The sequence below is a fragment of the Lemur catta genome, chromosome 1, assembly GCF_020740605.2.
Source record: "Lemur catta isolate mLemCat1 chromosome 1, mLemCat1.pri, whole genome shotgun sequence".
In the NCBI taxonomy this organism is placed as follows: Eukaryota; Metazoa; Chordata; class Mammalia; order Primates; family Lemuridae; genus Lemur; species Lemur catta.
In genome coordinates this window covers 277,633,490-277,654,591 of record NC_059128.1, presented here as the reverse complement: position 1 = coordinate 277,654,591, position 21,102 = coordinate 277,633,490, and the positions used below count along the sequence as shown (strand labels likewise).

Below are 21,102 nucleotides of genomic sequence, written 5' to 3'. Positions count from 1 at the left end.
TTCAACACTTTACCTCAATATACACAGCTCTCTATTGTCCCCATTTGACAGCGGAGGAAACTGAGGCACAGTAAGATGCAGTGATGTTGCCTGAGTTCATGAGCTAAGGTGGCAGAGCTTGGAACTTCTCCCTCATGTTTTGAAAGCTTTCAACAAACAGAAAAGTTGAAAGAACAGTAAAATAGATATGCATACATCCTTCAAGTCTCAACAATTGTGAAAACTGTTATATTTCACAAATCTCTGTTCATCTCTCTGTATATATTTTACATCACATATAACATTATATGTTAATGTTGCTGACCTCATGACACTTCATTGCTACATAACATATTTACATTGAAGAGATTTATGCCCGGTGTTTCATATAAGCCCCCACTTAGGTTTCACATACTGCAATTGGTTGTTTTTCCAGAATGACTTTGGCTCCTTGAAGAGACCAAGTCAGCTGTCTTTCCCTCTGTGGTACTGTCCATGTCTCCCTAAAGCCCAAGCTGTGCTCATGGTTTACATATTGTTTGCTTTCTTGGAACCCACTGGCAGATGTGAGCACTTCAATCATTTATTCATCTATTGACATTCATTCATTATTTTAAGCAATTACACATTTTCCTCTCCCTGCATCACAAAGGAAATCACAAAAGGCTTCATAGAATTAGTAGTCAACTGAATGAGTAGCCTACTCCATTAGTAGTACATTAGTGAGTACTTGGTAGAGATATTATGGTTTCTTTTTTTTGTGGATAGGAATATTTTTGATGTTGTAAATGTCCTTTGAGTCTGGACTGGGTACAAAATGAGGCACATGGATGGACTTTTGAGTCCAGCTTACCACTGCTCAACTTTTTTTTCTGATATGAACTGTCCGTGAGGCCCCTCAGCATCCGGGGGCAAAAGGGCCAAGTACACGGGGGTCTCTGCTCCTTCTTCTGGACTTTTGGTGGCATTGGGTCCTGCCATGTCGGTTCTAACCCAGCCTGGGCAGCAGGCATTCAGGAGGATTTTGTCTCCTTTCCTCTGCTCATTCAGGTTCCTGGCCTGGATTCTCGACAGGACCGTGACGCCAATCTTTGAAACTCCATATGCGGTGTTGGGCCAGCCCTCTTTCTGGTGCACTCCCTTCTTGGTATCTTCCACAAACTTGTTCATGAGCCCCACCAGCTCGTCCTCCGTGATGGTCTCGCTGCGGAACTTCTGCTGCAGCTCTGGGCTGCACCTTTTAAGGGCGCTGAGACTCACCGTGCTAGACACATTCACCACTCTGCCTAAAATACACCACAAATCATTATGTAGAAAGGTGTCCCCAAGAATAGTGATTGCCAAATATGATGGAATTTTGGACCAGGAAATTTTCATTTGAAAGGCAATTACCAGTATGAATTCTAGGAGGACTATGCATGGAAGGTGTGGCAGTTGCATGATAAACTCCATTCCTGGCAATAAATTTTGGCCGAGCAGTCAGGTGACATTTGAAAGAGCTGTGCTTTGAGGTCCTAGTTAGAAGTAATGCAACTTTCCAGATGATAGGTTGAGGAAAGAGGTTAGGAGTGGAGAGTTCATGAAGGTATTCAACTCTAGGCCACACATTTTAATATTTCCAGAAGTGGCTACTTGAATTCACAATTGTAAAGATAGTGAACCAACCTATGTGCTCACCAACCAAAGACTAGATAAACAAAATATCGTGTATATATACACCTTCAAATACTACTCTGTCACCCAAAAAATGATATAATGTCTTATTGAGCAACACGGATGGAATTGCAGGCCATTATTCTAAGTGAAGCAATACAGGAACAAAGAACCAAATACCACATGTTCCCACTTACAAGTGGGAGTTAAGCAGTGGGTATGCATGGTCATGCAGAGTGACTTAATGGAAACTGGAGTCTCAGAACTGGGGTGTGGGAGGCTACTGGATGAAAAAGTCCCTACTGGGTACAGTGTACATTATTAAGGTTAGCAGTATATTAAAAACCTAGACATTTCCACTATGCAATTGAATCATGCAACAAAAAAAATATTTGTACACCCTAAATGTATTTAAATTTTTAAAAAGTGGCTGCTTGTTTTAATCACTAGGTATTGAGGGGGTGGGTTCATCTTCTATGCCATTACTTGAAAGATTTGGAGGAGTGGACTGACCACATGCACAGCATGTTGGATGTTGGGAATGGAAAAGACCCAAGAAAGGAGGGTCCTTAGAAGGGTCTGCAGTTGTCCAGGATGACAGCTGACGGCCTGTTGTAGAGCTGGCATGAAGTGGATTCGGGATAAACTCTGTGGGCACAACTGCTAGGCCCTGGTCAGTGATGATATGGGGGCAGGGCATGGTGACTTGCAGGATCCTGGTGGGTGAACAGTGGGCTCAATGTCCAAGAAGATTTAGGGAGAAGGATGAGCACCCTCTGGAAATGTCTGTTTTATTACAGACTGGGGGTGGAAGCATCTCTTGGGAGTGTTCTAGGCAGGTGACACATTTTAGAAGGGGCTGCTGGATGGGTGATAGTGAAGGCTCCTCCAGCCTGAATAAGATCAGTCTGATGGAGCAGAGAAAGGGCACCGGGTGAAATCCTACTGCTCTGCAACGTGTGAGGGGCACAGAGCAAATAAACAGCCTCTCTGAGGAGACACTGGGCTAAGACCTGAAGGATAAGAAAGGGGCAGGTAAGCAAAGACCCGAGGGATTGAGAGCACTGAGAGCCACAGGAAAAGCCAGGACAAAGTCCTGAAGCAAAACTGTGCCTGGCAGGGTGGAGACAAAGCAAGGAGGCAGGTGCACCTGCAGCATGGGGAGTCAGCAGGGGCCGGATCCCTGGGCATCAGACTCACCTTGTGGTTTTATTAGAGGGAGTAACTCTGTGCAGACATCTCGGGTACCAAAAAAGTTTGTTTTCAGGGTCACTTCTGCTTGAATATGGAAGGGTGTGGTATCAGCAACTTTTAGGAGAGAAAGAGAACAGAGTTAAAGGACAGTAGCCATGCGGTGACATGCCATACAATGACACACACACACACACACACACACACACACACAAATAGTGCCTGTGAATTCTGCTGACTTGAGTCTAAAGTCTCCATCTAGTTACAGTATTGTGCCTATGTCAAATTTCCGGCTTTGATAACGTTCCAACACAGTACTTTTGAAAGACGGTACCACGGGGGTAAGGTGGGTGAAGGGTGCACGTACCGGATCTCAGTATATCCATTTTTTGCAATTTCTTGTTTATTTGAAAATCAGTTAAAACTTCATCCAACTTCCCTAAGCTCTGATCTCAAAATACTTTAGAAAACCTGGAAAAGATCCCCAGTAGTCCCAGCCAGGGAAACACCAAGATCCCTTTGGCTGGAAGACCCTCCCCCTCCCTGAGAACTCTGGCTCTCTGGGCAGCTCCCCACCCCGTTCTGCTCCTGGGAGCATGTTCAGGAACCTCCAGGCAGGAGGGGGAACCGCAGGGCTTCTCTGATAGGCTCACCCGCCTTAGCAGGAGGCTCTCTGGTAGGCCACCTCCTCTCAGAGCAAGCCAATTCCTTACCCTTGAAGGCGATGCCCGCGTTGTTGACCAGCACGTCCAGGCCCCCGTACTCCCTGCGCAGGAAGTCGCGCAGGGCGCGAATGCTCTGCAGGTCGTCGATGTCCAGCTGGTGGAAGCGCGGGCTCAGGCCCTCGGCCTGCAGCTGCTGCACGGCCGCCTGGCCCCGCGCCGCGTCCCGCGCCGTGAGCACCACGTCCCCCGAAAACTGGCGGCACAGGTCACGCGCGATGGCGAAGCCGATGCCCTTGTTGGCGCCGGTCACCAGCGCCACGCGGCTGCAGGAAGACATGGCCGAGCGGGGCTCGCGGGGCACCTGCGTGGAGAAGGGATCAGGCCGAAGCCCTTGAGCTGTGGAGACCCTGCGAGCGCCTGCGCAAGCCTGGAGGGTGTCTGGGGCGCACACTCAGGATGTGCGCCAGTAGCCCGCCGCTGAGCGCGCAGGCGCAAAACCCGCCTCTGGTTGGGCGGGGCTCCTGAGATACCTCCTGAGGAGTAGAACTGTGCTGCTTGGCTTTGCAAAGCCGCCGGCTGAGAACTGAGGCTTGCTGGTGGTGTTGCCTGCCTGCCTGGCAGTGAAGAACCATTCCTATTGGTCACGTGTCTAGGTGTGACCTCACCCCTTATCCCTGCTTCTCTGGTTCTCTAATGGTTTTTCTTCGTGTTCCTGCAACTATTCAACCCTCACTGTTGTGCTTGAAGAAATGGGGCTTGTGTATGGACTTTTTTTCTGGTGGTCTGAAAAATACATGGTTGGAACTGAAGTGTTTGGAAGTATTGTTGTGGAAGAATCTGGAAGAAAATGACAGGTTGATTTCCCCCATTAGTATACGAAAGCAAGGCTTCTGGCTTATCTTTGGCCAGGTTTTCCAATAATGTAGGAAACATTTACTAAGTCATCCCAGGGTTACCTGTCTGGACCTTTGTGGGGCCATCAACTTACCTTTGTCAAGGTCTTGCAGTGCACAGGTGTCAGAGAGCTTCACAGCCCATTTTACACTTAAAATAACATGTCAGGATGCACCTACTTATCCCCTTTTTAAAAATGAAGAAACAGATCCAGCCTCAGTCTATAAATTAGTTCAGTGGTGGGAAATGAACAAGGGAATAGAGGGCTATAAAGTCAAGTTTCATTTCTGTGGTGTCCCAGAAGTTGGCAGTAGTCCCAAGTGGTCATTTATATGCAAATTTAAATTAATCACAATGCAATTAAAAATTGAATTCACTAGTTGCACTAGCAACATTTAAGATGCTCGGCCTTCCAGAGTGCTAGGATTACAGGCGTGAGCCACCGCGCCAGGCCAGATTCTCCTATTATTAACATTTTTCTACTATGGTACATCGTCTCAACTAAAAACCAACATTGGAACACTCTTATTAACTAAGCTTCACACTTGATTCGGATTCCACTAGTTTTTCCCCAAAGATCCTTTTCTATTCCAGGATCCCCTCCAGAATACTATATTACCTTTAGGTGTCATGACTCTAGTTTCCTCTGGTTTAGGGCAGCTTGTGTTTACACTTGGTCCTCCACATCTTTGGGTTCTGCATGTGGGGATTCAACTGACCAAGAATTGCAAATATTCAGAAAAACAAAATAAAAAATAACAATAAACAAATACAAATAAGAAAAACTATACAACAACCATTTACATTGTACTGGTTATTGTAAATAAACTAGAGATGATTTAAAGTATGTGCATATATTATATGAAAGTACTATACCATTGTGAAAGTTATCAGAACCAAAATGAAGTTATTTGTGTTATAACCCTGACAAAAAGAGCCAGGGAAGCCCATGAATGGAGGGTTCTCATTCATGTATACTTGATAACAAGAAGGATCAGGTAAGACTGCAAAAACCACAACCTTGCACAAAAGTCACAGAAAATACTTCTGCAGCACTAGCTGTCCAGCAACTGTCTGCTCAACTTTGGTCTGGCATTATCGTGGTTATTGATCTGTGTAGCCAAGGATAATTGATTCCAAGCAATTTCTGTAATTCTCACTGTTTTGCCTTTAGAAACTTCCCCTTTCCTCAACCTCCCTGAACACACACATTGTTGACTATGGCACCCGTACTTCCATTGCAATGCTACTCCCAAATAAATATTTTTAGAGAGCCTCTCTGCTACTTAGGTTGACAACATTTTATATAAAGGACTTCAGCATCCATAGATTTTAGTATTGGGGGTGGTGGTGCCCTGGAACCAATCCCCTGCGTATACCAAGAGACCACTGTGCTTGTTTTTCATTGACAGAAAATGTACTGGTAGGTGTACTGGTCAGGTGTTTTGGGGTTTGCCTGTTTTTTTTTTTTTTTTAATGGAAGAACTGAGGTTCTGGGTTTTGGGTAGGAATACCACAGGAACATGCTATCATCATGTTTATTTCTGATGTTACCCGTGACCACTCAGCCAAGATAGCATATACCAGGTTTCTCCACTGTAAAGTTACTTCCCACTCCTCCTCCATACTGTAGTCTTGGGAATCAAGTCACTAGCCCATAATTAAGGTGTGTGTGTGTGTCGGGGGGGGGGGTACAGAAATTGAGCTTCCTCTCCCGGAACACGTATTTAGATGAATTAGTTAGAATTTTCTTATAAGGAGGGTCCTGGGCCAGGCCAGAAACGGTGAAATAGGGCGGAGACGGTCAAGCAGACGGGCAAGACGGGGTAAAGCCAGCTTGGTGGGGGAGGAGGACCGCCCAGGGTCGGGCGCCCTAGGTGGTTGGTCTTGTTCTTACCAACTTCCTAAGGAAAGATTCCACCTCCCGGCTCCTTAGAGCGCAGGTGGCCTGCCCGCGGGGCACTGGGTTTTCTTGGCCCTGGACCAGGGTGGCTGACGTGGGGGGCAGGACTGGGAGGACCTCGCCTTCAGTCGGATTTGGCGTCGGTGGCGAGTCCGCGCACACCGCGCATGTGCGTGCTGGGAGGAAGCGGCCCACGGCAGAAATAGCGGAGGCTCGCCCAGGTGACTGAGGACTTGGGTTGCTTAAGGACTCGAGGTGGGCCTGACGGCGCTCAGCCTCTCCCTCTGCAGCTTCGACCCACTTCTTAAACTTGCGTTCGTCTGGGGCAGCGTCCCGGATTTCTAAGAGCCTTGGGCGCTTCTACTGCCACCTCCATCTTGGAAGGGGCGCCGGAGTCGGGGGTGAGTCCGGAGCACTTCCGGGTCGTGGCCTCCGTTGCCCCGGTAACGGGAGCGGAGTTGTGCCGTAGATTTTCCATAGTTTTTTATTCATCGGTATAAAAAGAACTGAGTTCATCTCGCAAACCTCCACCAGGTCTGGCATTATCCTGTGCACTGCAGTAACTTCCCATAGTTTGGAAATCGTCCACTTAGCGAATATTGCTCAGGCGTCCTGGAAGAGGCGAAATAGCCCAAGGCCCGGGGTCTGACGCCTTCCTGGCTGCATTGTGGCTGCGGGAGCGGTGTGTGTCGGTACAAGTGTGGCCTCGCGTGTAGAGTTGAGGACTGTGGGAGCGAGGATGGTGCCCGTAGCTGTGGCTGTCATCCGGTTTCCACGTGGTAATCACCAGGGCGCTGGTGGGAAGCTCCCGCACGGGGCCGGGGGGCTGGGTGGGGGCTTCCCGGCTCTGTGCGGACAGAGTGCTGGGTGCCGGCGGGGGACACACCGCGCCGGGCTCTGGAACCGGACTCGCCGGCTTTCAGTAGATCAAGCAGTGAACTTTCCACTGCTGAAGTGGGGCATTCATACTACCTGGAGTTTTTGTCTGCTACTCATTTCTGCCCTGGTGTTTTTTAGGAGTATATTTTAAAACTAGTTACATTGTTAAAATGCACATGCATTCATTTAATATTCATATTATTTCACTTATGTATTCATACATATATAAGTCACAGTGTAGGGGGATACAAAAGTAATAGTAAAAGCCCTCTCCTTAGCACTTTTTAAAATTGATGCCAGTATTTGAACATATTTATGGGAGTAGGTGTGATAATTTGTTACAAGCATAGACTGTAATGATCAAGTCAAGGTGTTGGGCGATCCGTCACCTTGAATATTTATCATTTCTATGTGTTGGGAACATTTCAAGTCCTCTCTTCCAGCTATTTTTGAAATATACAATACATTAACTATAATCACCCTACTTTGCTGTGGAACATTAGAACTTATTCCTTCTAACTGTATGTTTGCACCCATCATTCTACCTCTCTTTATCTCCCCCCATCCAACCACCTTTTCAGCCTCTGGTATTCTATTCTCTACCTATATGAGATCAACTTTTTTAGCATCCACATAAGAGTGAGAACATGCGATATTTGTCCTTCGGTGAGGGTAATTTCACTTAACACATTGATTGACCTCCAGTTCCATCCAGTGCTGCTGCAAATGATGACATTTCATTCTTTTTTATGGCTCAGTAGTATTCCATTGCCCTAGCATGTTTTTGAATATCCTTCCTTAAATCCTCTTGGTTTATAAACATATATAATGTGTTCAAAAGCAAACCCAAAAGGGATCATTTAGTTTATAATGTTCTGCAACTTTATTTTTTTCACTTAATTTGTCTTGGATATTTTTACATCTTAGCACATATCTTCCTATTAATGGCTGCATTAATTCCTATTATTCCTATTAATGGCTCCACTCCATTGCTTGTATAATGCTCAAGCTGGTGTGTTTAATGGATTTCATTTTTTATGCTTGCAAGGAAGCAGCATGTAGAAACTCTAGTAGCCATTTTAGGTCTCATGGTCATCATCTGTTAGATTTGTCTGGTTTTTGGCTTTCATTCTCTCCCTAATCATTTGCAAACACCTATTTAATTACAGTAGACTGTATTTATTTCAGGATCCTGGTGTCTAAGAACAAACCACTGTTTACTTCACACTGAAAGGTGTTTTTTTTTTTCCTCTAAGACTTCATAGCGGACGGGGGCTTTCTGGCTACTGTTTATTCTAAGTATAGTTAATTTACATTGGTGCTTTAGTAAATATTGATTAGGATTGAGTTGTGTAAATGACCAAAGCACATGTTTATGAAATTAGTGATGAGGATTTCCATGATTAATCAGTATTCAATAGGTCTTCAAGATAAAACTGTTTTAGAGGGACCAATATAATGGACATTCCATTAGTGCAGGGATCATGCTTTAGCTTACAGTATAAACCTTTTCTTGTACAAAAATACTTTAGAAAAATGATTTATCAAAATATAATTTGTATATTTTAAAGGTACAAGGAACAATGATTATCATATAACTGGAAAGTGAGGCAAAGAAATGTTTTTGATTTTAGATTGGGTACCTACACAGAAACTACAGTTTGAGTATGCTTAAGAGAAGAGGGAGAACAAGCCGGATCAGAAGACGAAAACTCTTCAGAAGTTCTGAATCAAGAGGAGGTACAGTTTTGTTTCTTTTAGTACGAGTGATGAAAAAAGAAATTCTTTATTGATTAGTGTGTGTTTATACACATAGATTTTCTTAAAGAGAATATTTCTTTACAATATTTTTAATGGTGACATTATATTCTTTTAAATCCTGTTGGGAATATAAATATATTTAACACATTGCTTCAACTGTCTTCTTTGGGGATAACTGCCAGGTTTCTTTTTCTAGTCTTGACCTTTAGCTATCTGTATGATATCAATATTTGGATATAAATTTATCACTTCAAATTCAGGGTAAACCAGTCTAAACAAGATACTGGATGTGAAAGTGCTTGGCAGCTACATAGAAAACCCTACATAAATGTAACTGGACATGGTACAAGATATGGGTACTTTTTTTTTTGCTTATCAAGATCCAATTGTTCAAGCGTCATTTATTGAAAATGCTATCTTTTCTCCACTGAATTGCCTTTGCACTTAGTCGAAAATCAGTCATTCATACATATGTGGGTCTCTCTTTTGATTTTCTATCCTGTTCCAATGACCTCTTTGCCTATCTTGATGACAACATCACACTAATTTGATTATTCTAGCTTTATGTTTTAAAATCAGCATTTCAAAGATACTTTGGCTATTCTAGGTCTTTTGCATTTCCATATGAATTTTAGAATTAGCTTGTTAACGCCTATAAAAAAGCCTGCTTGAGTTTTGATTAGGATTGCATTGAATTAATATAGTCATGTGCTGCATAATGAAGTTTTGGTTGATGAACCACATATACAACAGTGATCCCGTAAGATTATAATACCATATTATTACTGTATCTTTTCTATGTTTGGATATGTTTAGATATACAGATACTTATCATTGCATAAGTCTGTCTGATACACTTCATCAGAAATGTTTTTTTTAAAATGGTGATCTGATTATACAGTGATTTATTCTCACCATTTGTTTTCTTCTCACCTGATTAGTGAGCGAGAGCTACAAGTATGAATTTATAGAGCTAAAGAAGTGGCTGAAAGATAGGAAGTTTGAAGATACAAACTTAACGCCTGCTTGTTTTCCAGGTAAGATCTGGCATTCGGCTCTCTTGACCTTTCTCATATGAGAGCCATGTGGAGAGCAGGGGTGATTCTTGCAGGTGGGCTCTGTTCTCTGGGAACACATCTATTGCTGTGTGTTGGGCTTCCTGTCTCAGAGCTATACAGTTTGCTTATACTTCACCTTGTGAAAATAAATGAAAATGGCTTGTGGAGAGAAATGACAAGATGATGAAATATAATTAGAAATTAAAAAAGAATGAGAATAGAAAAATACGATGAAGCCAAGAACAAGGATAACACATAGAAGACGTGGTTATAAAATCTTATGCACTTGTCAGAGGTCAGCTACAAACTTAATTCATCTTTCCAGCTGCTCATACAATTGGTAAGATTGATGACCTGAGTCTCAGTGTTCTGTAAACAAAACTGAGTTGTTCGCTCAGGAGAAATGCAGGTATTCCTGGAACTTAGACCTGAGGGAAGTGCCTTCGCTGGGTCCTCATAGGAAAGACACTTGTGTAATGTGGTGACTGCTTTGCTCAACAACATCCCCATGGTGGTTTCATGAAGTTTTTCCAACCTTGCAGGCTAATGCGATGATCCCATGGCTTCAGTGAATAAAAATGCTAGTTTCCTAAGGGAGAGGGAGGTTCCAACCAGCCAGCGAGGTGATTGTTCTCTGGTGATGTGGCTCGTGGAGAAGAACCCTTAGGGAGGCCTCAGCAAATATCGTCTCTTCAGCTGTTTGTGGCTGTGCTCTCCAAGTATTGGAGGAGGGGCCCTCTGTGTGGCCAGTTAATTGTAGAGCTGTAGGCTTCAGTGGTCACCTGAGCTGAAGTAGATTAACATTTTGTTCTGGAAATTGAAGAGCTTATTTTGAAGGTTGGATAACATTTTCTTCCGGAACATTCTTTTATGGAAGTTGGGCAGCTTGCTGTCGGTATGTGCCTGCGTACAAGGCCACTCTACTCCACAGGGAGGAGAGAGGTGCTCTTCAAAAGGATTTGGGGCCTGCTGTAGCACAGAGACAGTTATGCATTTTGGGTCCTGAAGTTCTACATCACAGGGCAGGCTGCAGACATTTTACCTTCCAGAAAATTTAAAGCAGATGCTACTGAATGCTCCTCTTGGTCATTAAAATTATCACTCAACTACCCATTAGGTAATTTACCTTTAAGTAAATTAACTTCCTTATAGAGCCCCCAGGATAGATGATTTCCTCATGTGTGCCCCTGGCCAAGTGAGGTGATGTGTGTAAAGTTGTTCCCCATGAGTCAGTAGCACATGATGACTTGAGGCTAAAATGCTTGATTTGAGCCATTTCTGTTAGGGCCTTTCCTAGTTTATGATTGTGAACCATAATTGTCAGCCTCTAGCAGAACGTTTAACTTTCTGTTTTTGTGTGTCAAAGATGGTCCAGTACAAGCCACACTCTTAGATGATACCGTATGGAGTTCCTTACTTAATCAAGAGAAAACAGTGTCAGGAGCAGACTTGCTGTGCCTAAGGCCTGCCTGCTTCTTGGGTGTCACCTTGCCCTAGGAAGAATAGGTTTAAAATCATCAAGCAGGATTTGGCAAATGGTTTAGATGGAATGCCTGAAAATAAGTAATGTGTCTACAATTTGGAGCAGTAAAGAGCTCCTAATTTTAAAAGTGAGAACAACTTTCCTTGGTCCCAGTCTCAGATTCAGGGCCATGGAGGTGCTAAAGCAAAATGGTTTGGCAGTAATCTGAACCCACGGCTTACAGTTCTGAGTACAAGGAACTTTCTGTAAGTGCTTTAGCTCTTAGTGTATGATAGGAGGGAACATTTTTGGGATTCAGTCAAAATGTACAAAATTCTGGGGCATTTATCTTAGTTTGTAGAGGGGCAAGGGAAGTCTCCTAAGTTGCAAGCAGGATTCTGTCTTTAGGCTCTCAGCTAATTTATGCCTTGGGAACTGACCCCAGCGTCTCATTCACCACCAAGAGCACTAGCCAGGTTTGGGCCTCCCAGGTGGATTTGTGATCACAGAAGTTTGAAGGCTTTGACATGTTGGTAATAAGCCTTTTATGAGCTCTTAATGGCCACTTCTCTCTTGTATAGTACATTCAGCAAGAAAATGATAGTAAATGCAGATTACTATAATATGTTTTTGATATTGAACACTATATATTGTAGAAATATAGGCAAAGGTTCCATAGGCCAATTTCTGTTCATATATATGTTTGGAGAGAAATTTGCACTTAGATTAACACATAGGTCTTTTGAAGGATGACCACATAGAAAAAAGTCCTTCCATTAATAATTGATTCTGGGAGGGATTTTGGTCCATAAGGGTGATTAACTTCACAATGGGATATGCAAAATAAATAAAATAAGTTATTAAGACGAGAACTGTGTGTACAAGCAGACAGTATACTCCTCGATGGGGAGATGAATTAGGACTCATCAAATCCAACTTGCCAGAAAACTGATTGAGGACTTGAGGCAGGAATTCCCACCACAAACCAGGAGCTTCCCAGTAGTCCTATAGGGACTGCCTTTGCTTAGTTATATTCCCTTCCAGCTAAGGGAAAAAAGGTCAAGAACTATGAATTTGGAGACATTAATATAGGCCTCTTATGGTCCTATAATACCTATACCTGCTAGAAAAACTGTCATCTGAGCTTCCTTTTAGTGTCTGTCTGACTTTGTTCCAGGAGCAGAGCCTTGGGCATGGAGGGAGACACTTCTGGAAGTTGGTGGGGTATTAACAGTGCAGCTGGTGAAGCTACTGTGGTGATTGTGAGCCAGCCAGAGGCAGAGAGCTGCTGGCCCGGATCTACCCAGCTGAGCTCAGCCAGTGGAGGAGAGCCCATCTAATGGGTTGCGGGAGGGGGAGGATGTAGTCTGCAGGTTTTGTGGGACCTCAGTGGGGTTTACTGGCCAGTCAATCAAAGGGGTCTCAAGGTCATTACTGGAGCGAGCTGAGTCTGGTAGTGGGCGTAAGTGGCCTGAGGGTCCAGCTTGTAGTCGGGTGGGCGTTAGGAATGGGGCCCCCACTGTCAGCTGGTAGGCTCCAGGGGAGAGGGGAGGGTCCAGCTTGAAGGCTCCTGAAAGAGGCCCAGCAGCAGATCTGTGTGAAGTCCATGGTGGTCTTTAGGTCTCACCTCTGAAGCTGACTTTGCCCTTCAATTATTTTAAACCCACATGAGGTCAGGACACTTTCCAGAATGTTTCCTGACCTCTCAGTTTCTTGTGGGAATCAAAGACTGAGAGAAACCCAGCTTCAGTTCTGTGATATTTTGAAGTCATTCATGCTTTTTATTCAAAATGGCATCTCGAGGTGGCCGCCATGGGTGTAAAGAGTAGGGGTGCCACTTGCAGGTGGGCGAAGCGGTTCCGGCTGCCTGGCTGGCCCGGCCTGGCCTTCTGCATCCTCACTGCCCTGGTCCCTGCCCGCAGGTCTTGCACGGGGCAGGTGGGGTGGTCTCGGGCAGGTAGGTGGCAGCGTGGATCTTTCAGGCGTGGGGCTGTGGTTTCTGCCTGCAGAAATGGGGCATAGCACCCCCTCCCCGCCTCCTGGCCTCACCTGGACCCTTCTGGGGGGCGTTTTGCTTTCTTCTCTCCCCGCCCCACCCCTCTGCCTCCTGAGCGGCAGGAAACGCCTGAGCCTTTTCTAGGGCGAGGGGATGGAATGAGGGATGGGTAAATCGGGTAGATTGAATTAAGACCCTGCCTAGGGAAATATCCCTTAAAGAAAGAGTGGTATTAGTATCAGATGAATGTTGAAGCGATCTGTGAGTAGGGCTTCTTTAAAACTTAGAATTTGGGAAGATGATCTGGGCATAAGTTTGGGGAAGAAGGCAGAAACAGACTTGTAAGTCTTCGATGATTGTCTGGAGAGGAAATAGAATAGTCTGTGTTCCTTAAATTCCCCATGTGTGGGAGCCTTGGTGCTGTGTGTGGTGGATGGTGCTGGCTCACGTTGCTGCTGTAGATAATCCAGGAATAAACTATGTTGGGGCCGACACATAACATTTGTAGGCTTTTTTTTTTTTTTGTATTTGGTAATAAAATGCTCAAAGTAGTGCAAGATTAAGAGGGAAAAAAAAAAAAAAAACCAAAAACCAAAGTGGTATCTCTAGGACCTTGAAGGAATTGTAGAATTTACCCTTTCTGCATCTTTGCTTTCCTAGGTACAGGAAGGGGTCTGATGAGCAAAACATCCCTGCAGGTGAGAACTTCTCTTTTATTCTTGAAACCCAAAGTAGATTGTACTGCTTTGTGTGGTTCAATTCAAGTTAATTAAAAATATTGGAAACATTCAAGCATTTCTTACTTACCTAATGGATATAGTTCTGTCAGCTAGAATAAAGTTTGCTGCACGTAAGGGACTAGCCCAAAGTTGCAGTGCTTAAGCAGCACGCAAGTTTATTTTGCTGTCATATAAACAAACCCAGAGTAGGCGGACCTGGGCTGGTGGGGCAGTCCCGTGGCCTCAGAGGCCCGACTGCTTCCAGCTCTGTCATGGCCTTACAGGAGCCCACACCCGCAGACTGGGCTGTGGCTCTTGGAGCGTGAGCAGAGGAGGGAGAGTGGGTGAGGAAGGGTAGGCCTTCTCCCTTTAATTCCAGCCCCCATCTCCTTGGCCAGAGATCGGGTACATGGCCCCAGCCAGCTGCAAGGGAGGGGAGACGTGCTGTCCTTTCCCTGGCACTGTGCCCTCCAAATAGGATTCTGTTAGGAGCGGGGAGGAGGCATGTTGGGGTAGGCAACTAGTAGTCTCTGCCACAGCAAATTTTAGAAATCAGTTCACATTTTAAGTGTGCCAGGGGAGCTGCTGTCATCTGAGAGAAGCTGTGCATAGTGTGGCACGTAGAACCCAAGCAAGTGTGGGAGGTGCCCTCGGAGCCTGTCCCAGGGTTGCCTTCAATGCCTGTGGGACCCAGAGTGAGACTCCTCATCCTCTTGGCTTCTGTTTCCTCACCTATAAAATGAGGAGATAAACGACATAGACAATCTCCAAGGTCCCTTTTAAATCTTTCTTTGCTATTTTAAAGGATATCTAATGTATAATTTTTGTGTTTTTTTCCCTAATGTACAATTTTTGGTAAAGCTAGAAATTATTTTCTTCCTTTATTTTAAAATTATCTTAATTAATTAATTAATTTTTTTGAGATACAGTCTCACTCTGTTGTCCCAGCTAGAGTGCAGTGGCATCATCATAGCTCACTGCAACCTCAAACTCCTGGGCTCAAGCGATCCTCCTGCCTCAGCCTCCGGAGTAGCTGGAACTACAAGCACGTGCCACCATACCCCGACTAATTTTTCTATTTTTTTGTCTTCTTCTTGCTCAGGCTTAATTTTTAAATTTATTTTAAACTCAGCTGTGTACATGTGATTAGCCTAAAGAATGATACCTTTTAATATTGTAATTCTAATATGCTGTTTTTATTATTTTTAAATTTTTAATTGTGGTAAAATGAACAAAATCTGCCATCTTAACCATTTTTAAGTTTTCAGTTCAGTAGTGTTAAGTACATTCATGTTATTGTACAATATTTTTATTTTTTGAGAAAGGTGTAGTGACTTTATTTGGGGGGAGGAGAAATGCATCTCTCATGTAACTACAGAGAGTTTCATTTAGATCATGGAATGATAATTGGCAGTCACTTCACACGTACATTCAAGTGTGGCTTTTTTATTAACATTTTTGAGAACTGAGATGTATTTTATGTATAGTGAAATTAACAGATCTTCAGTGTACACGTTGCATTTTGATGTAAAGAAATATGCCCCAATTTTTTTTTTTTTTTAAATCAGAAAGTCATAGGATGCTGGAATGGGAAGGACTGGTAGTGATCACCCAGCTTAATCTTGTTTAGAGATGGGGAAACCAGAAATTGATCTTGGAAGGTTTCTGGCTGGGGATTTTTAACCAATGTAGTTGCCAGTTAAAAATGAAAGTAGGATTTTACATCTGGCTGCTTGGTGCTTTCTTTCTTTCTGGTATCTATCACTTTACATCTTGGTTGTTCTTTCTGTGGTTCTAGCTCAGTGGGAGAAACTGAAAATTATATTTTTGCAAATGGTACAGTTAGATCCTGGTTGTGCTGGGGAGGCTGCCCTTTCCTTATCTAGTTGGCACAGGTTATGTAGAGAGCAGGCCATTGCCGGTCACTTGGATTTCACTGGATAGATCTGGGGTGGTTTCTGCCTGTTTCCAATTGTTAGCACAATTTCCTGGCAAAGAAAATGAAGGAACAATATGATTTGAGTTGCCAAAGTGTTTTCACATTTTTTTCTGGTGAGAGGTTGGCCGATGGTGGGTGTCAGTCACATAACTAACCTTTAATTCTTGCTGGGCTTGTGGTACCTGGCATTGGAGCAGCCTTGTCTGTATATGCAGACTCAGGGAGTTGGAAGCGAGTCCATTGGTCGGTTCACTGGTGGCTTGTGGTTGGATGATAGTGGGTTCTTGGTAAATGATTGTGGGATTGAGGACTTTGCATGATTTGTATTCACTGGTCCCTCTCAAAGCATGAGTATTCTAAACTTTACTTTCTTTTTGGCAAGGAGGGACAGATGATTATTTCGTTGCCTGAGAGCTGCCTGCTTACCACGGACACGGTGATTCAAAGCTACTTAGGGGCGTACATTACTAAGTAAGTGACCACATGCATGCTTACCTGGTACAGTGCTTCTTGAAAGTGTCTGTCATTGGGAAATATGTCATCTAAGGCATATAGTTCATTAGGACCCAGCCCCTTTTTATAGCTAATATATACCTGAAATGATTTGAAAGGTTTACTCTGTTCTAGGAAGTTTGTTCTTAATTCATTTTAAACTGCATGTTTGCTGTTTTTAATAGGCTGCCTGGGATGTGGGTGTGAATCTTGATCTATATCACTTACTGGAAAATGAAGATTAAATGGGATAATATATATAAATCACAGCTAAGTGCCTTGACTCATAGTAGCCTGTTCTCCTTCATAGTAGGTCTTGACAAATGTTACTCTCTTTTATTTTTGCCCTTATTGTACTTACTTGAATTCTTTAATTATGAAGAGCTGTTGACATTATGAAAGAGTTAGTTTTAGTTTGGCGTTGAAGAGAGGGAGTTGAGAACGACTTCTGGCTCATGTTATGGTGGGTCTTTGTTTGGGGCACATCTGAGGACAGAGGGAGAGTGAGATCCTCGGCAGAAGGGATTTCTAAATTATGAAGGTTGAAAGATTATACTGTTTCTTAACCCAAGATAAGTTCTGAACTTTTTTTCCCCTGGCATGTTTTCAGAAGAGGGCTAGTGCATCTTTATAGGTCTGAGCAGAGGCAAGGATGCTCTTAGTACTTAACATTTTCTGAATCCTTCTGAGATTTTGAGTAGAATGTATGGCAATATAGGAATCTGGACTTGGAAGGATTAATGAAAACTTTTTCTGTATTCATTCATGCAACATGAGATCTTTTTGTTGGTAATTTTGAAAAATGAATAAAATGGGCAGGGCACGGTGGCTTACGCCTGTAATCCTAGCACTCTGGGAAGCCGAGGCGGGAGGATCGCTCGAGGTCAGGAGTTCGAAACCACCCTCAGCGAGAGCGAGACCCCCCTCTCTACCAAAAAAATAGAAAGAAATTATCTGGACAACTAAAAATATATATGGAAGAAATTAGCCAGGCATGGTGGCACATGCCTGTAGTCCCAGCGTCTTGGGAGGTCGAGGCAGTTGGATTGCTTGAGCCCAGGAGTTTGAGTTGCTGTGAGTGAGGCTGACACCACGGCACTCTAGCCTGGGCAACAGAGCCAGACTCTGTCTCAAAAAAAAAAAAATGAATAAAATGCTATGCTATGTAATTTGTAATAGAGCAGGTAAATTTAGGAATAAAAGCTTTAGAACTACAAAAATTATATAATGAGCATATTCAGTTTTTGGTCTAGGTTAGTGCCATGCAGTAGAACTTTCAGCCATGACTGAGATGTTTTACTCTGCGTTGTCCAGCGTGGTAGCCACTAGCCACAAGTGGCTGTTGAGCACTTGAAACATGGTTTGTCTGACTGAGGAATTGAATTTTAAATATTATTTAATTCTAAATATTAAAATGCAAATTTAGGTGGGGCATGGTGCCTCACACCTGTAATCCTAGCACTCTGGGAGGCCGAGGCAGGCAGATTGTTTGAGCTCAGGAGTTCAAGACTAGCCTGAGCAAGAGTGAGACCCGGTCTCTACTAAAAATAGAAAGAAATTATCTGGACAGCTAAAAATATATATAGAAAAGTGCATGCCTGTAGTCCCAGCTACTTGGGAGGCTGAGGCAGGAGGATCACTTGAGCCCAGGAGTTTGAGGTTACTGTGAGCTAGGCCGATGCCACGGCACTCTAGCCTGGGCAACAGAATGAGACTCTGTCTCAAAAAAAAAAAAAAATGCAAATTTAAATAGCTCCATGTACCCGTGGTTACTATATTCTATGGTGCAGTTCTAGGTTCTTTCTACCAGTTTTTTCTCCCTACCATATTTTATATCCTTATTCAGGTGAAACAAATGGACTGTGGCAAAAGCTTTAAAACTGGAGGACCAAGTTGGAAGCAAAGAGGTTTTCTGCAGATAGGAATCTCTTGCAAACAAACCTGGAACTTGGGTTAGTCAGTTTTTCTGACACATAAACTTGGCTTGTTCAGAGCACTTGTATTGGGGGTGTGCTGTGGACAGGAAAATCTTTAAGGAAGGAAAGACTCTGTTGGGTCCATTAGGTAAAGTTAGAGCATGTTGACAGTATGAGCACACTCCCTCTGGCGGCAGAACAAATCACTTAATAATTCCTTTAAACTGGCTTTTAATTTTAAAAGGTGGAAGCCTCCTCCGTCTCCTCTGCTGGCTCTGTGCACCTTTTTAGTTTCAGAAAAGCATGCTGGGGACCAGTCTCCCTGGAAGCCGTACCTGGATATTTTACCCAAGGCCTACACCTGCCCTGTTTGTTTAGAACCGGAAGTGGTGAATCTTCTTCCCAAACCTTTAAAAGCAAAGGCTGAAGAGCAGAGAGTCCGCGTGCAGGAGTTCTTTGCTTCCTCCAGAGACTTTTTCTCTTCCCTGCAGCCTCTGTTTGGGGAGGCTGTTGACAGTATCTTCAGCTACAGCGCCCTCCTGTGGGCTTGGTGCACCGTCAACACCAGGGCTGTGTACCTGAGGCCCAGGCGGCAGGAATGCCTTTCTGCAGAGCCGGACACCTGTGCTCTCGCTCCATACCTGGATCTGCTGAATCACAGCTCACATGTCCAGGTGAGAAGCTGACAAGGGAGCACATGTTCTGTTTTGGTAGGAAGGATTCCAGCATGTAGAACCTGTGACTTTGGATGGTGGGCAAAACCCTAGAGAAAGGTGTAGCTGGCTTCAGGTAAACCTGTTAAGGCCACCTGCCCTCAGGTGTGCTCCTGGTTTCTTCCTGACCTCTTGTCCCTCCTGTAATGCTTTTCCTTTGCCCTGTTTCTCTACTCTGCTTTCCAGGCCTGCAGAGGCTCGTGCTACATCTCCTGTGCTGTCACTACCAGCGACTTCCGATGTAGAGTCTTCCTTCCTCCCTCCTCCCTCCTTCCAGACTGGGACTGAGGTCTAGCTTGCTTTCCTTTCCTGTCCTGTTCCTTTTGTACTTGGTGGCATAGTTGCCAGAGCATTTATCTTTGCTTTGATCACTGATTGACTTGCTTCTTCCTCCACTGAGCTCTGAAATCTTTGAGAATGAGGACTTTGTCTTGTTCCTCTTTGTCACCCCAGTGCACATGGCAGGGCCTGGCACATAGCAGGTGTTGAGTAAATGTTTACTGAGTGAATGGATGTTTGTGGGGAAAGGAGTCTCAGGAGTCACAGAAGGATCCTGATGTGGGAGAGGGTCACAGATCTCCTCTTCCCCAGCCCTTTCCCACGTGGCTCATGTAGGAAGTGTGTGTTTGCAGGGCACACTGTGGGGGAGGCCTGGCTTGGAGGGCAGAGGGGAGTCTGTCTGTCAGCTCGTCTGGAACCCATTTGGGGTGCACTGTGGAGGCACATGGCTGGGATCTGGGTCATGGCTGTTCCCTTCACAGGACATGCCACTGTGAGAAGAGTGAGGAAGCCTTGTGAGCCCACGTGCCAGGGAGAGGAGAGCTTAGGCAGGTCCTGCTATGCTTTCTTAGGCCTGGGACAATCGCCTGGCCTGGGTGCTTGTTAGTTTTTGTAGAAAGATGTATTTTTGACAGTCTGGAGCAAAGGAACCTGAGATTAGATGAGTATTTCTCAACAATAAGTGGTTGGTGTTGGTGAAATAGTATCAGGGATATGTTTTTTAAAATTTATTTTTATTTGGGCTTTGGGTGCATTTATGTGCAAACCTTATAGTCTGCTGTAGGAGACCACAGACTACATCCTGTGGGTGTGTGGCCTGAGATCTCCAAACTAAGAATGGTTTTTACAGTTTTAAAGGATTGTAAAAATACAACAACTTATAACAGAGACCACACAGGGGTGGCAAAGCCTAAAATATTTACTATCCAGATCTTTACAGACGATGCTGGTTGGCACTGCCGTGTCCTCCTCCCACAGACTGAGTGTATGTGACTGATAAACTGCCGTGGGTGTCACCTGTCCAGTGTTGGGGTTGTGTGTGTGGCCATCCCCAGAACCCCAGGGCAGGCCTCCCTCCCTCGCCAGTGGGTGGAGTTGAGGTGAAGGAAGTGGGCTGAGTCATAGAAGTGGCATTTCGCCCACATGTAGTTAAATTCATTGATGAGTGTTTGAAAGCTGCACCTGACTTACATTAATACAATAATCAGCTTTGTAGTTTTATGCTTTACTTTAAAAAAACCTTTAATAATTTTCCTTTCTAGGTAAAAGCAGCATTTAATGAGGAAACTCGCTGTTATGAACTTAGAACTGCTTCAAGTTGGAGAAAACACGAAGAGGTATTCATCTGCTACGGCCACCACGATAACCATCGACTGCTCCTGGAATACGGATTTGTTTCCATCCGTAATCCTCACGCTTGTGTTTATGTGTCGAGAGGTTGGAATCAATTTTTCATCATTAATAGATACAATTTTTCTCCCATTTGGAGTGGTGGTTATTTTTAGTTTGAATAAAAGTAGCAAAACCTCAAAACATACATACATATCATTAATTTTCTCCTAGCTAGGTCTAGCCTTACTCCTACTGACTGTAGTTTCAATGT

The 21,102-nt window shown here is 44.1% G+C and overlaps 2 protein-coding genes across 9 annotated transcripts in view; one reads left to right on the top strand and one right to left on the bottom strand.

The window, feature by feature from the left end:
- SETD4 (SET domain containing 4) overlaps nt 1–21,102 on the top strand; it is a 43,718-nt gene that overhangs the window by 14,700 nt on the left and 7,916 nt on the right. For 2 of the 8 annotated variants that reach the window (XM_045540622.1, XM_045540627.1), the window contains exons 2-7: nt 8,799–8,904; nt 9,867–9,962; nt 14,102–14,139; nt 16,482–16,570; nt 18,752–19,181; nt 20,762–20,936. In XM_045540622.1, coding sequence (XP_045396578.1) covers nt 8,832–8,904; nt 9,867–9,962; nt 14,102–14,139; nt 16,482–16,570; nt 18,752–19,181; nt 20,762–20,936 — 901 coding nt within the window. In that variant the 5' untranslated portion in view covers nt 8,799–8,831. The other 6 variants (XM_045540628.1, XM_045540621.1, XM_045540624.1 and 3 more) reach the window with 6 other exon arrangements.
- Nucleotides 200–3,962, bottom strand: LOC123630719 (carbonyl reductase [NADPH] 1). Its single transcript, XM_045540630.1, has 3 exons — nt 3,537–3,962; nt 2,833–2,940; nt 200–1,265 (listed from the first exon to the last, which is right to left on the bottom strand). Exons 1-3 carry the CDS (start codon nt 3,823–3,825, stop codon nt 829–831), a joined length of 834 nt encoding a protein of 277 aa, XP_045396586.1. The 5' UTR covers nt 3,826–3,962; the 3' UTR covers nt 200–828.